The sequence below is a fragment of the Nyctereutes procyonoides genome, unplaced genomic scaffold, assembly GCF_905146905.1.
Source record: "Nyctereutes procyonoides isolate TBG_1078 unplaced genomic scaffold, NYPRO_anot_genome, whole genome shotgun sequence".
NCBI lineage: Eukaryota > Metazoa > Chordata > Mammalia > Carnivora > Canidae > Nyctereutes > Nyctereutes procyonoides.
Window position 1 is genome coordinate 713,660 of NW_026575042.1, and position 13,671 is coordinate 727,330.

General features: G+C 39.1%; 1 protein-coding gene across 1 annotated transcript; it reads left to right on the forward strand.

Moving 5' to 3' along the window:
* Positions 1–1,773: 1,773 nt before the first annotated feature.
* On the forward strand, positions 1,774–2,218 carry LOC129506907 (ATP synthase subunit d, mitochondrial-like). Its single transcript, XM_055320906.1, has 2 exons — positions 1,774–1,993; positions 2,049–2,218. Exons 1-2 carry the CDS (start codon positions 1,774–1,776, stop codon positions 2,216–2,218), a joined length of 390 nt encoding a protein of 129 aa, XP_055176881.1.
* Positions 2,219–13,671: the final 11,453 nt, after the last annotated feature.

The window sequence follows — 13,671 nt, forward strand, 5'->3', positions numbered from 1 at the left end:
ACATCCACATGCAGAAGAATGAAACTAGACCACTCTCTTGCACCATACACAAAGATAAACTCAAAATGGATGAAAGATCTAAATGTGAGACAAGATTCCATCAAAAGTCTGGAGGAGAACACAGGCAACACCCTTTTTGAACTTGGCCACAGCAACTTGTTGCAAGAAGCATCCATGAAGGCAAGAGAAACAAACGCAAAAATGAACTATTAGGACTTCATCAAGATAAGAAGCTTTTGCACAGCAAAAGAAACAGTCAACAAAACCAGCAGACAACCTACACAATGGGAGAAGATATTTGCAAATGACGAAATAGATAAAGGGCTAGTTTCCAAAATCTATAAAGAACTTATTAAACTCAACACCAAAGAAACAAACAATCCAATCATGAAATGGGCAAAAGACATGAAGAGAAATCTCACAGAGGAAGACATAGACATGGCCAACAAGCACATGAGAAAATGCTCTGCATCGCTTGCCGTCAGGGAAATACAAATCCAAACCACAATGAGATCCCACCTCACACCAGTGAGAATGGGGAAAATTAACAAGGCAGGAAACCACAAATGTTGGAGAGGATGTGGAGAAAGGGGAATTTTCCTGCACTGTTGGTGGGGATGTGACCTGGTGCAGCCACTCTGGAAAACTGTGTGGAGGTTCCTCAAAGAGCTAAAAATAGATCTGCCCTACGACCCAGTAATTGCACTGTTGGAGATTTTCCCCAAAGATACAGATGCAGTGAAACGCCGGACACCTTGCACCCCGATGTTTATAGCAGCCATGTCCACAATAGCCAAACTGTGGAAGGAGCCTCGGTGTCCATCGACAGATAAATGGTAAGGAAGATGTGGTATATGTATACAATGGAATATTACTCAGCCATTAAAAACAACAAATATCCACCATTTGCTTTGATGTGGATGGAACTGGAGGGTATTTTGCTGAGTGAAATAAGTCAATTGGAGAAGGACAAACATTATATGGTCTCATTCATTTGGGGAATATAAAAAATAGTGAAAGGGAATAAAGGGGAAAGGAGAAAAAATGAGTGGGAAATATCAGAGAGGGAGACAGAACATAAGAGACTCCTAACTATGGGAAACGAACTAGGGGTGGTGGAAAGGGAGGTGGCCAGGGGGTGGGGGTGACTGGGTGGTGGGCACTGAGATGGACACTTGTAGGGATGAGCACTAGGTTTATTCTATATGTTGACAAATTGAATACCAGTAAAAAATAAATTTATGAAAAAAGAGAAGAGTTAATACCTATTCTCAAACTGTTCCAAAAAATAGAAATAGAAGTAAAACTTCCAAACCCATTTTTGGAGGCCAATGATAATATCTTTCCTCTAAATCATACTTTTTTTCCCCCAGTTATTATTCCCTTTCCCTCATCACAATTCCATTCACTTCTATAATATCATCTTGGACCTTGATCCATCCCCTTACCCTATAATTACTATACAGGGTCATAAAGTTTAGTATTTCTCTGTACCCATGTGTTTATTTTGCCTCACAGTCTCTTAGCCCCATTTCTAATTTTATAACTGAACTGGGACATTTGGTAAACAAATTTAACAGATGAATAACTTAACTCAATTCTGTGATACTGTAATATACTAGGAAATACTACTAGTTTTCCAGGATTGTGAATATAACAAAATAATCAAAATTTAACAAAACCATATTGGGAAAATATGCTGTATGCCTGTATATTACAATGGCTGAATATTAAATTTTGAGGTTTTAAGACAGAAAAAAATTAAATAAAAAAATGAAAACCATTGACTGGGTAGCTTTTGGGGGGATCACACCCCGAAACCAGAAGGCCATAGCCAGCTCCCTGAAGTCCTGGAATGAGATGCTTACCTCCAGGTTGGCTACTCTTCCTGAGAAACCACCTGCTATCGACTGGGCTTACTACAAGGCCAATGTGGCAAAGGCTGGCTTGGTAGATGACCTTGATAAGAAGTTTAATGCCTTGAAGGTTGAAGGTTTCTGTACCAGAGGATAAATACACTGTCCAGGTGGATGCTGAAGGAAAAAAAGATGTGAAAAGCTGTGCTGAGTTTTTGCCTGTCTCAAAGGCCAGGATTGAAGAATATGAAAAAATGCTGGAGAAGATGAAGAACATAATTCCATTTGATCAGATGACCATTGAGGACCTGAATGAAGCCTTCCCAGAAACCAAACTACACAAAAAGGAATATCCCTATTGACCTTACAAGCCAGTCGAAAACTTATAAACTTGGCGAGAAAGCACTGGCCCTCATATTGTAAATGTTGGACATTAAAAATAATGATAAAAATATGTAAAAAATTAAAAAAATAATAGTTCATTCTTGTATAGAGAGAAATGAAGGAGGTGGTACTTGAAAAATGCAGATTTCTAGTGTAGGCATGTGAAAGCCAATATAAGCAATAAATCTAAGCCTTATGCATAAAACAGAGATAGAATCTTTCCTGGGATTTCACTTGATGCATGTAGTTTCACCATGAATCTTGAAAATGGTACCTATTACTACTCTTCTTAAAAATGATTGTTCATTTTCTTCAAGGTCATGCAAATATATATGCAAATCAAACTAAGTAGTCAAGGATCAATATCATTGTCTACTTCAAGCCACGTATATCCATGTTCACAGATGTATGCATGATATATATCTATTTATGCCAATTTCTGGATGCATGTCATAAATATGAAGAGGATATTTTATCATAAACAGGGGTGGAGAAGTTACAGAAATCATAGATTCTTTCTGCTTTTTCCACCCTCCTGCTTCTTCTTGTCTCTGCTCTTTGGCACATATTCATCTCCTTCAGAAGGTACATAGTACTAGTAAAATAAATGTAAACTCAAAACCATCAACTTCTTGCTAGAAGCTCAGGCAAATGGACCTGAGAAAGAAGATGTTCACCCCACTTGAACTGAAACTCAGGATCTAGGTGTAGAATTCACTTGCCTTTGCTTTCCTAGTCCCCATTGGTGACTACAGATAATCATGATTTAACTGGAATATCATGGCTTTCTTGCTGTTTTGTCTATGTAGGTGCAAAGCTTTAACAAATAAACAAACACACATCATGCTTACAAATCCAGGAAAGGCTCGGGTAACTGAGAAACTGACTGGGTATCACATTTGAATAGATAGCTTACATTGTCATCTGAATTTGATGGTCCCTTTGAAGAGCATTTGGAGTTAGTGAGGCCACAATGAGCCCAAGCACCAAATATCTGCAGTGACTGTGCTGGACCCTGGGCCCTGGGCACTGAGCTTCAGCTGTGTGCCAAGTATGACCAATCAGAGAGGTCTGAGACAACCAGCTGGTGTTACCACAGCAAAAAGATTTCGTTCCTCAACATATTTAATGTTCTGATTCACTCTAGCAGAATCTTAAGCCTATTAACCCAGCTTCTATTTGATTTGCTCCTTACTATCTCTTGCAACTACCCTTGTCACACCACCAAGGTCTGTGAGACTGTTAGGAAATTTTTTGTTACCCCAAATTTTGTTCCTATCCATTTGTCTAACATCTTTCCAGAGCAACTTCTATGGTTAGGGTTGCAAACTGTTGAAAGAAAGAAAAGAAAGAAGAGAGAGAAAGAAAGAGAAGAAAGAAAGAAAGAAAGAAAGAAAGAAAGAAAGAAAGAAAGAAAGGAAGGAAGGAAGGAAGGAAGGAAGGAAGGAAGAAAAAGAAATTTGACAATTTCTAATGATTATCATGACACTCTCAATAGATGGACAGTTTTCCAGGTCCTTATGAGGCTGAACTACAATTGCCACACATCATCATTTTAAAATTCCCTTTTGGAACCCTCTTACACTGTTGGTGGGAATGTGAACTGGTGCAGCCACTCTGGAAAACTGTGTGGAGGTTCCTCAAAGAGTTAAAAATAGACCTGCCCTACGACCCAGCAATTGCACTGTTGGGGATTTACCCCAAAGATACAGATGCAATGAAACGCCGGGACACCTGCACCCCAATGTTTATTGCAGCAATGTCCACAATAGCCAAACTGTGGAAGGAGCCTCGGTGCCCATCGAAAGATGAATGGATAAAGAAGATGTGGTCTATGTATACAATGGAATATTCCTCAGCCATTAGAAACGACAAATACCCACCATTTGCTTCAACGTGGATGGAACTGGAGGGTATTATGCTGAGTGAAGTAAGTCAATCGGAGAAGGACAAACAGTGTATGTTCCCATTCATTTGGGGAATATGAATAATAGTGAAAGGGAATATAAGGGAAGGGAGAAGAAATGTGTGGGAAATATCAGAAAGGGAGACAGAGCATAAAGACTCCTAACTCTGGGAAACGAACTAGGGGTGGTGGAAGGGGGGGAGGACTGGGGGTGGGGGTGAATGGGTGATGGGCACTGAGTGGGGCACTTGACAGGATGAGCACTGGGTGTTATTCTGTATGTTGGTAAATTGAACACCAATAAAAAATAAATTTATTATAAAAAAAACAAAATAAAAATAAAAATAATTTCAAAAAAAATCCATTTTATTGTATCTCCTACATTCACATAAACTAAAACTCATTTCACCAATCACAAACAACCTTTATCACTGAAAATTGACAAAAATCTAAATCAACTTTAGGAAAAAAGACAACATGAATAATGAGTAAAAAATGGTAATTATGCACTTCCTTGGCCTTATTTTAAAATCATTTTATTGAGTCTTTTAAAGATGGATTACAAAAATTCTCAGGATCTGTAAGAGAAAGTCTTAATTCTATCTACCAAACTGAAATATTAGTGTTTCTAGGAGAATGGTGCAGTGACAGAGCCAAACGCCTGGCTGTCCCCCTCACTGGTCTTGGTGAGTGTAAGAGGCTTGTCTACTTGCAGCTATATGCCATGACACACCTCACTGCCAACCAGGGAATATGCTCTTAAGGCCAAGAGCAGCATATTCCATCATCTTTCATGTCTAAATATGCATAAAATAAACCTATAAATATCTACTCCAAGGTCTAGATTTGAACCCATTCCATGTCATCCTGGGAAAACTTATCTAAGCATTTCCCAGCCTACATTTCCTAAATGTAGTAAATGTAACATTGTTTAGACATTGTATAGTGCTTTTAAAAAGACCAGTGGTCAGGAAGAGGTTTATAATCAAAGATTGTCTCTATTCCATAGAGATCTAAATCCATCTGTCCAGGTCAAAATGCTCATTTTGCATCTCCAACACAAGGTTGTCCATCCTGAGCACTGTGCCAGGTTGCTGAGAATGGAAGATTTATATGCAGCTATGGCATGACAGCATTTGGACTTGTTCCCTCTTGTGTCATTTGGTAATGGCTACATTGAGTTCTCACATCCTTAGTCAGTCTTCTCTGGGTGCCAGCAATAATGCTGGCAAGAAAATGAAACACAATGAGAGGAACACATGCATCCTCTCCTCCCAGATAGCAAGCTAACAGTTCTGTTGTAAGTGCTGGCTTTAGATCCAATTAGAGTCTTGTTATCCTGCCAATGGGCTCCTCTCGATCAATTTCTGCAGATGGCTTCACTGAAGAATTCCCAGGAACATGTGGTATGAACATAATGATTCTTTAATGTCTATTATTTGTGAGACATTCGTGTGCATAAGGCTGCATCCTTGTGTGTAAGGCCGACACAGTGCAGCACTCCAAAACCATCATATAACCATCAAATGGCCAATTCAGTAACTGAAACACCATTGTAGATCACAACAAACTGTCATTTCACAAAGCTGGTTGTTAGTGCTTCAATTATCATGACTTAGAATTCCCCATGATTGTAATTAATTAAATAAAATATTCTTTCTCTTACAACTAGATCGTATTATCTCTCTCAGCTCATTACTACCCTCAGGCCAACATTCAAACCACGCTTTGCACATGGTGCTGTACATGTGGTGGGATCTCATTGAGAAGAGCATGCCAGGAAGACAGGAAATTGACATCATGGCCCAGGGTCCTCCATACCTGGGCTTGAAAACCCATCCTAGACAATGTAGGGTGTCTATGCTGCCCCCATTCTGCCCAGTGGGCATCCAGTGGGCTGATATGAAAGGTCTTTAGAGAGTTTTTCCTGTATGTTTCAATGGAGTAGAAATCTCTGCTCTCAGATGTTTGCCTGAGATAAGCAAGAGATGCTGCTGTGACTTCTATCATGTAGACAAGGCAGCTATAGCACCAAAAGGCAGCCAGGTCCTTAAAGAAGAAACAAATTGTTCTACCAACCACACTGTGCCCTTTCCTTAAATGAGACATAAGTTTATTTGATCACATAAACACTGTTTTGGTGGGTTTTTTTTTTTTTAAGATTTTATTTATTTATTTATTTGAGACGGAGAGAGCACTAGTGGAGGGAAGGGAAGAGAGAGAGGGAGGAGCAGGCTAGGCTCCCTGCTGAACAGAGCCAGATGTGGGACTTAATCCCAGGGTCCTGGGATCATGACCAGAGCTGAAGGCAGATGCTTAACTGATTGAGCCACCTAGGTGCCTCATGCAAACACTGTTTTAAATCCTCTCCACTCCTGTTAGCCAGTGCTTCTAGAAGAGTTGGTCCATAACACAATTGTTTGGGCTCCTTTCCCGGAACAGATATTGGTTGCCATGGAAACATAGATGCAACCTGCCTTGGACAAGACTCTTTGGAGCTCCTTACAAAATGGAATTATTCTTGGTCATTTCTCTTGGCTTTCTACAGCAGTGGCTGACATACATCCTGCAGCTAAATAAATGGGTTTGGGCAATTAACCTAAAAGTCTACGTGCTGATGTAGCACAAACATAAGTAACTGAATCACTGCTTTTAAATGGACTTACCTAGAGCCTGCAGAACTTTTGCACCCTTTGGGAAAGCAATCCTAGACAAAGTCCATTGGAAGTATATTAAGACCTTGGCTCTTATAGCAGATTTGTAAGCTCAGGGGAATATTGCATTCAAGGAGGGCATTTCAGTAGGGTGGAAATACAACTGATCTATTATTACTTCCAACCCAGACTAACAAAGTGTATCCTACCAAAGAATGAAGCCAGAGTTGAGAGTCAGGGAAGAAACCTGAGTACCCTTTGTTTTTTGTTTTTGTTGTTGTTGTTGTTTGTTTGTTTTTTAAGATTTTATTTATTCATTCATTCATTCATTCAAGAGAGAGAGAGAGAGAGAGAGGCAGAGACACAGGCAGAGGGAGAAGCAGGCTCCATGCAGGGAGCCTGACATGGGACTCGATCCTGGGTCTCCAGGATCACACCCTGGGCTGAAGGCAGGCGCTAAACCACTGAGCCACCCAGGCTGCCCCCTGAGTACCCTTTGTATCTCAAGGAAAGTAACTCTGCTTTACCTTGCAAAAGTTATTAGTAAATGAGCAGTGTGGGGAAATCTTGTGGCTTTAGAAATTTCCTTACATATATTTAGCAAAACAGCAATTTTTTTTTAGAAAAGGTTTTCTTTATTTATTCATGAGAGATGCAAAGAGAGGCAGAGACACAGGCAGAGGGAGTAATAGGCTCCTCACAGGGAGTCCGAGGTGACACTCAATCTGGGATCCCGGGATCACACCCTGAGCCAAAGGCAGAAGCTTAACCTCTGAGCCACCCAGGTGTCCCCAAAACAGTGATTTTGTATACACAAAAATGCTAATAACTATCATGTTTTAAAGTATTTGCAAAATCATTCATTTTTTTTAAGAACTAAAATGAGTTTAAGTGTAGAAATGAGTCTGTACTAAGTCAATATTGTGTTTCTAATGGGTGCCAAGAGGAGGCTCTTCTGGGATGGAGCATTTAACTTAGTTCTGAGCACCCCTGAGTTATATCAGGGCTCCAGGGATTGAGCTCAGCTCTAAAGGAGCCAGATCAGAAACCTGCTGTGGCCCACACTCACCCAAGAATGGAGCAGCACCATAGGGTTTGGAATGGGCACTGAGGGCCAGGGTGGTTGTGTGGCGTTAATGCTGCTACTGGCCAGCTTTATAACATTTGTTATGAAGTCTCCTCGTGTCTAGCAGTTTTTAGTTTTTTAGTTATGTGTCCACAAAAATGAGAACTTTGTAGTAAATGATTGCCAAGGCCATTTCCATCCCCCAAATTCCAATTTGGGGCCCATACAGAGACTCGTAATTGAGCAGGTTAGTTCAGATTGTGTTGTGTGTGTGTGCTAATCTCATCAGGGCTGATGTTGGTAGACAGGAAAAGGTGCCAAGGGAGTGCAATTGAATTTACTAGTCCGCTAAATGCTGCTACCATCTTGCAGCATTCATCAATCAGTCCCATTTGGGGGATTAAATGGCAGTGCATGATATAGTCAAGGGATAATTGATTGTTAAATTCCACGAAGCTGACTACAAATACCATGACCTGACTAGATAAATTTTCCTAACAAATGGACATGAACACATATTTTTTTTCTTTCAAATTCAGATGCTATCCCTGAGAAATGGGAGCAAATGCCCCAGATGCACAGAAGCCTACTCAATGACTACTCTGTGTCTGGTAAATGGCAATGATGACAACCAACATGTTGCACTGTCATGAAAAGTTGTACACTTGAGGTCTCTTAAAAAATAGATGTATTTGGATCCAAGACTTTAAACTTATTTCTTATGTTATTATTATCTGTATTTGTAACAGCTTTTTTGAAATATCATTTGATCCTATGTAATTCACTCATTTAATACATACACTTCAGTGTTTTTTATTATATTCACAGAGTTGCACAACCATCACCAGAATCAAGTTTTGAATTCTTTCATCACTAAAAAGAAACCCCATATCCACTAGCAATCATTTCCAATTACCCTTGAGTCCCCTGAGCCCTAGGCAACTTTACTTTTTTTTTCTTTTTCTATTTCTATAGAGTAGCTTATTCTGCACATTTTAAATATATAAAACTATACAACGTGTTATCTCTTATGACTGGCTTATTTCATTTAGCATAATGTTTTCAAAGTTCATTTATATGTAGCATGTATTGGTACTCCTTTTATTATTGAATAACATTCCATTGTATGGATATACCACATTTTATTTTCTTATTCGTCAGTTGAATGGATATTTGAAAATCTTTCACTTTTTGATTATGAATGATGCTGCTATGAACATTGATGTACAGATTTTGTGTGGATGTTATATTTTCCATTGTTTTCAGTATATAATCAAAAGTGGAATTGATGGGTCATATGGAAGCCCTATGTTTAACTTTTTTTTAAAAAATATATATATTTTTTATTTATGATAGTCACACACAGAGAGAGAGAAAGAGGCAGAGACACAGGCAGAGGGAGAAGCAGGCTCCACGCACCGGGAGCCCTACGCGGGATTCGATCCCGGGTCTCCAGAATCGCGCCTGGGGCCAAAGGCAGGCGCTAAACCGCTGCGCCACCCAGGGATCCCTATGTTTAACATTTTGAAAAGTGAATAGACTGTTTCCCAAGGCAGCTGTACCATTTTACATTTTCACTAGCAGTTTTTGAGTGTTCAGTGTATCCAGACTCTTACCAACACTTGCTATTATTTCTGGGTTTTGTTCTAGCCACTGTGGTAGATATGTAGTGGAATTTCATTGTGGTTTCTATTATTATTATTGCCCTGATGGATATTGATGAGTATCTTCCCATGCGCTTATTGGTCATATTTTCTCCTAACAGTGTTATAACTTTAGCTCTTTTTTTTAAAATTTTTATTTATTTATGATAGTCAGAGAGAGAGAGAGAGAGAGAGAGAGAGGCAGAGACATAGTCAGGGGGAGAAGCAGGCTCCATGCACCGGGAACCCGACGTGGGACCCAATCCTGGGTCTCCAGGATCACACCCCGGGCCAAAGGCAGGCGCTAAACCGCTGCGCCACCCAGGGATCCCCCATAACTTTAGCTCTTACATTCAGCTCTTTGATTTATTTTGGTTTAATTTTTGTGCATGGTGTGAGGAAGTCTTCCTGATTCATTCTTTTGCTTGAAGATATCCAATTGTCTCAGTACCTTTTGTTGCAAAGACTATTCTTCCTTCACTGAATTGTCTTGGCATGTTAGACATATAATCATACTTGTGTTACCTCTGTAACCATTTTTTAGTACTTTGAACATATTTATAATAGTTACCTTCAAATCTCTGTTTCCTAAGTATTACATCTGGACCCTCTCAAGGGCAGTTTCTTTTATTTGCTTTGTTTTGTTTTCTGTTAATGGGCTACTTTCTACTTTTCTTTTGTGTCTTGCATTTTGTTGTTGTTAAAAACTACACATTTAAGACATATTATCCCAACTCTGAATACTGATTATTTCCTTAATCCCAGTGCTTACTGTTGGTGCTTTCTTACTTATCTGTTTGATAACATGGTTACATTAGTTTAGTGAAGTTTGTTTTTTCCATAATCTGCAGCTTCTTGCAGATGTCACTCCTCAGAGGGCATAACCCTAGCATGTGTAGCCCTGGAATATTTTCTTTTTTCTCTTTGCTAAACTGACTGATTCTGTTGGTATCACACTAATTCCTGGTGATTGCTGTACTATTTTTAACAATGACTTGGCACATCAACTGCTCTACAGATTATTGCATTCAGATTTGCACTCCTTTACTGGACTAGTCTTTGAGGCTGGTCTTTGGGTTTTATTTCTACCTTCAGAGGGCTCTTTTTAGATGTCTCCTCCTGCTTCTCTCTGGAAAACCTCTAGGTTGTCTAAGCTTTAGCTTCATGAATCTATCAGAGTATCTTAATAGCTTACCATGAAAATCTCCACTGTATTCTAGAGTGTCTTTAGGATTGAGCTTTCCCACAGTCCCTTCAAAATAAAATAAACTCCCTTTGAAATATTCTTATGCCTTGCCTTCTCCTCCTAGGAACAGTCTTTAAGTCACTGCTCCAGAGCAGAGGGCAGAATAGTATCCTCCTTCTCTCAGAGCAATACTCTTGCATTATAAGCAGGATTAGTAGCTGCTGGTCTTCCTGGCTTGCGTCTTCTGGTGTGGAACCTCTGCTCCACAGGTGCACCAGAGGAAAAGCATTTGGAGCTCCACTGCTCTTGACTTACCACATATGGAGTAGAGTTTCCACCCCATGCATGAAGGCTGGAAGGAAGAAAATAGACACAAACCTCCACAACCTTCTGTTATTTTTGCCTACAATAGAGTTTCTGTGACATAGAGCTTGGTGATGTGAAATCCATAGCCTTAGCTAGGAGCTAGGGGAAAGGACGTCCTTTGTTATTGGATGTATGTGCCAATTTTCATTACACTGACCCAGAGGAGAGGGAGGGAAAGACTTAGCTAATGCCACAGATGCCCACTACTCCTATTCCTAATGTAGTTTAATGAATTTTCTTGAAAATGTATTTCTTCATTTGCTTTATGTCCTTAGAACAATTTTCAGAGATTATATGACTGTGGAGTTTTTGAAATATATTTTTCATCAGTTGTGGTTGTCTCACTAAAGAAAAAGTCCAAGAAGCTCCTCACAACACCATTCTGGAAGTCTTATATCTAATTTTCTTTTTATACAAAGATAATTATAGTTTTAGGCAATTGAATCTCTTTCCTGAATTGGATTAGAACTACTTCAGAATTAAGGCTTTAATAACTTTTTTTTCAAACACAAGTAACCTTGAGGCAATACAATAAGAATTCAACCAGTTGGGTTCAAATTCTAGGTCTCCTTCTAACTAGCTATGTAAACTTCCACAATGCATTTGTCTTTTTATTACTACCAATTAATATATTGAATTGAGATATTCCCAATCTCTAGGAATCTATGAAAAGGTATTCCATTATATAATTCAGTGGTTTTATGATTTAAAAAGGATTTCCCCACCCTTTTGTGATACACACCAATGTTCTGTGGCCTAAAGCCACGTCTACTTATTTTCTGATGTTTTAGGCTTATTCTCTGATGGGATATCACATGCCTTATTTAACACTCAGCTGCCTAATTTTTGCTCACTGCACAAAGCCTTGATCAGAAGGTGATAGATTTGTTGCATATTCAACTCAGATTGACCCTTCCCAAATGATACAGGTGTCTAGAGGTAGTAAACTTGCATATCACCACACCCCAAAGGTGCTATCCCAGACAATCTGCTTTAATCCACAGGTGTTCAAGACATCCAAGGTCCCACTGCCCAACAGAGAGGGCACTGAACTAAGAAAAGGAACCTACTAGGGAGGTCTGCTATGTTACTTCATGATTTTCTCTACATTGTTTAGTAATTCTAGCTTTGGTTTCTCAATGATAAAAATGACAATATTTTGGAATTTTGTAAAATTGTAATATAATGATGAAAAACAATATATATGCATATACAAACATATAAAAAATCACAAATATTTGTATTTGCATATGGACATATATGTTTCTATCACTTACTTTTTTGTTAACTCCCAAAAGTTCCTCATGGTGAAGTTCTTGAGGAACTTGGTATTGTAGGAATGCCTGGTTTCCAATTTGAAATTGGTTACTTTTCTCAAATGCAACTGCTTTGATCTCTTCTATTCTCAAGGGAACATTGTTTGTATGTAGGTATGTGTATGTTTGCATTCTGTTTTGATTTGGTTTTGTTCTGTCCTATTTCTTTTTTTTGTAAAATCTGGAAGACACTGAACATGAGGCTTGGGTGGATGGTGGAACTAAGAGATCGTGTTGAGATCAGGAGCCTTGAAACAGAAACAATAGCTATGCCCGCCTCTCACCTCCATCCAGAAATCTCACATTACTTGAGGGGTCATTGTAGTTCTCAGATAGTGGAATGAAAGCCCAAGACGTTCTTGAAGAGCCAGTGGGCATAAAGGCCACAGCCCCATGCCTTTCCATGCAGGGAACACCAATAAATTAGGCAACCTAGAAGAAATGGACACATTTCCGGAAAACCACAAACTACCAAAACTGGATATGTTAGCATTTATATTCATTAGGATGTAGGCATGAAGGATACACAATTCAAGCCTTCAAGACACTCAAAATAGGGAGAAAAAATAAATAAGTATAAATAATACAAGTATGTTAAGTGCACAAATAGATAACAAAATTCATTATGTCTGGAAGCCAGGGAGTAAAACTCTCCCCAGGGCTGTTGATTTGGACACTTGATTAGGACTTTGAAGGAAGAACAGGGATTAGTCAGAGGGATAAGAGGTGGGCAAGGATGATAGGCAGAATGCTCCAGAAGAGAAAAGCAGAAAGCAAAGTCATAGAGACCTACACTGACATGTGTCTAGAGAAACTGTTGGGGGCACACAACAAGCTAGGAAATGACTAAGGAAGGAACAAAGAACAAAGATATTCTCCTTAATTTCTCTTGTAAAACTGCCCTGCCCATTCTTTTTTACGGCTGAATAGTATTCCATTACATATATATTTAATTATAAATATATAATTATATAATTATAAAATTATAATTATATAATTTTCTTTATCCATTCATCTATTGATGGATACTGGACACCTTGGGCTGCTTCCATAGTTTGGCTATTGTAAATAATGCTGCTATAAACAAAGGGATGCAAGTATCTTCTCCACAAAAAAGAATGAAGTTTTGGGGCATCTAGATGGCTCAGTTGGTTAAGGCTCTGCCTTTGCTCAGGTCATGATACCCAGGTCCTGGAATCAAGTCCTGCATTAGTCTCCCTGTTCAGCAGGGAATCTGCTTTCTCTCTCTTCCCCTTCACATTGCTCTTTTTCTTTTCCTCATAAATAAATAAAA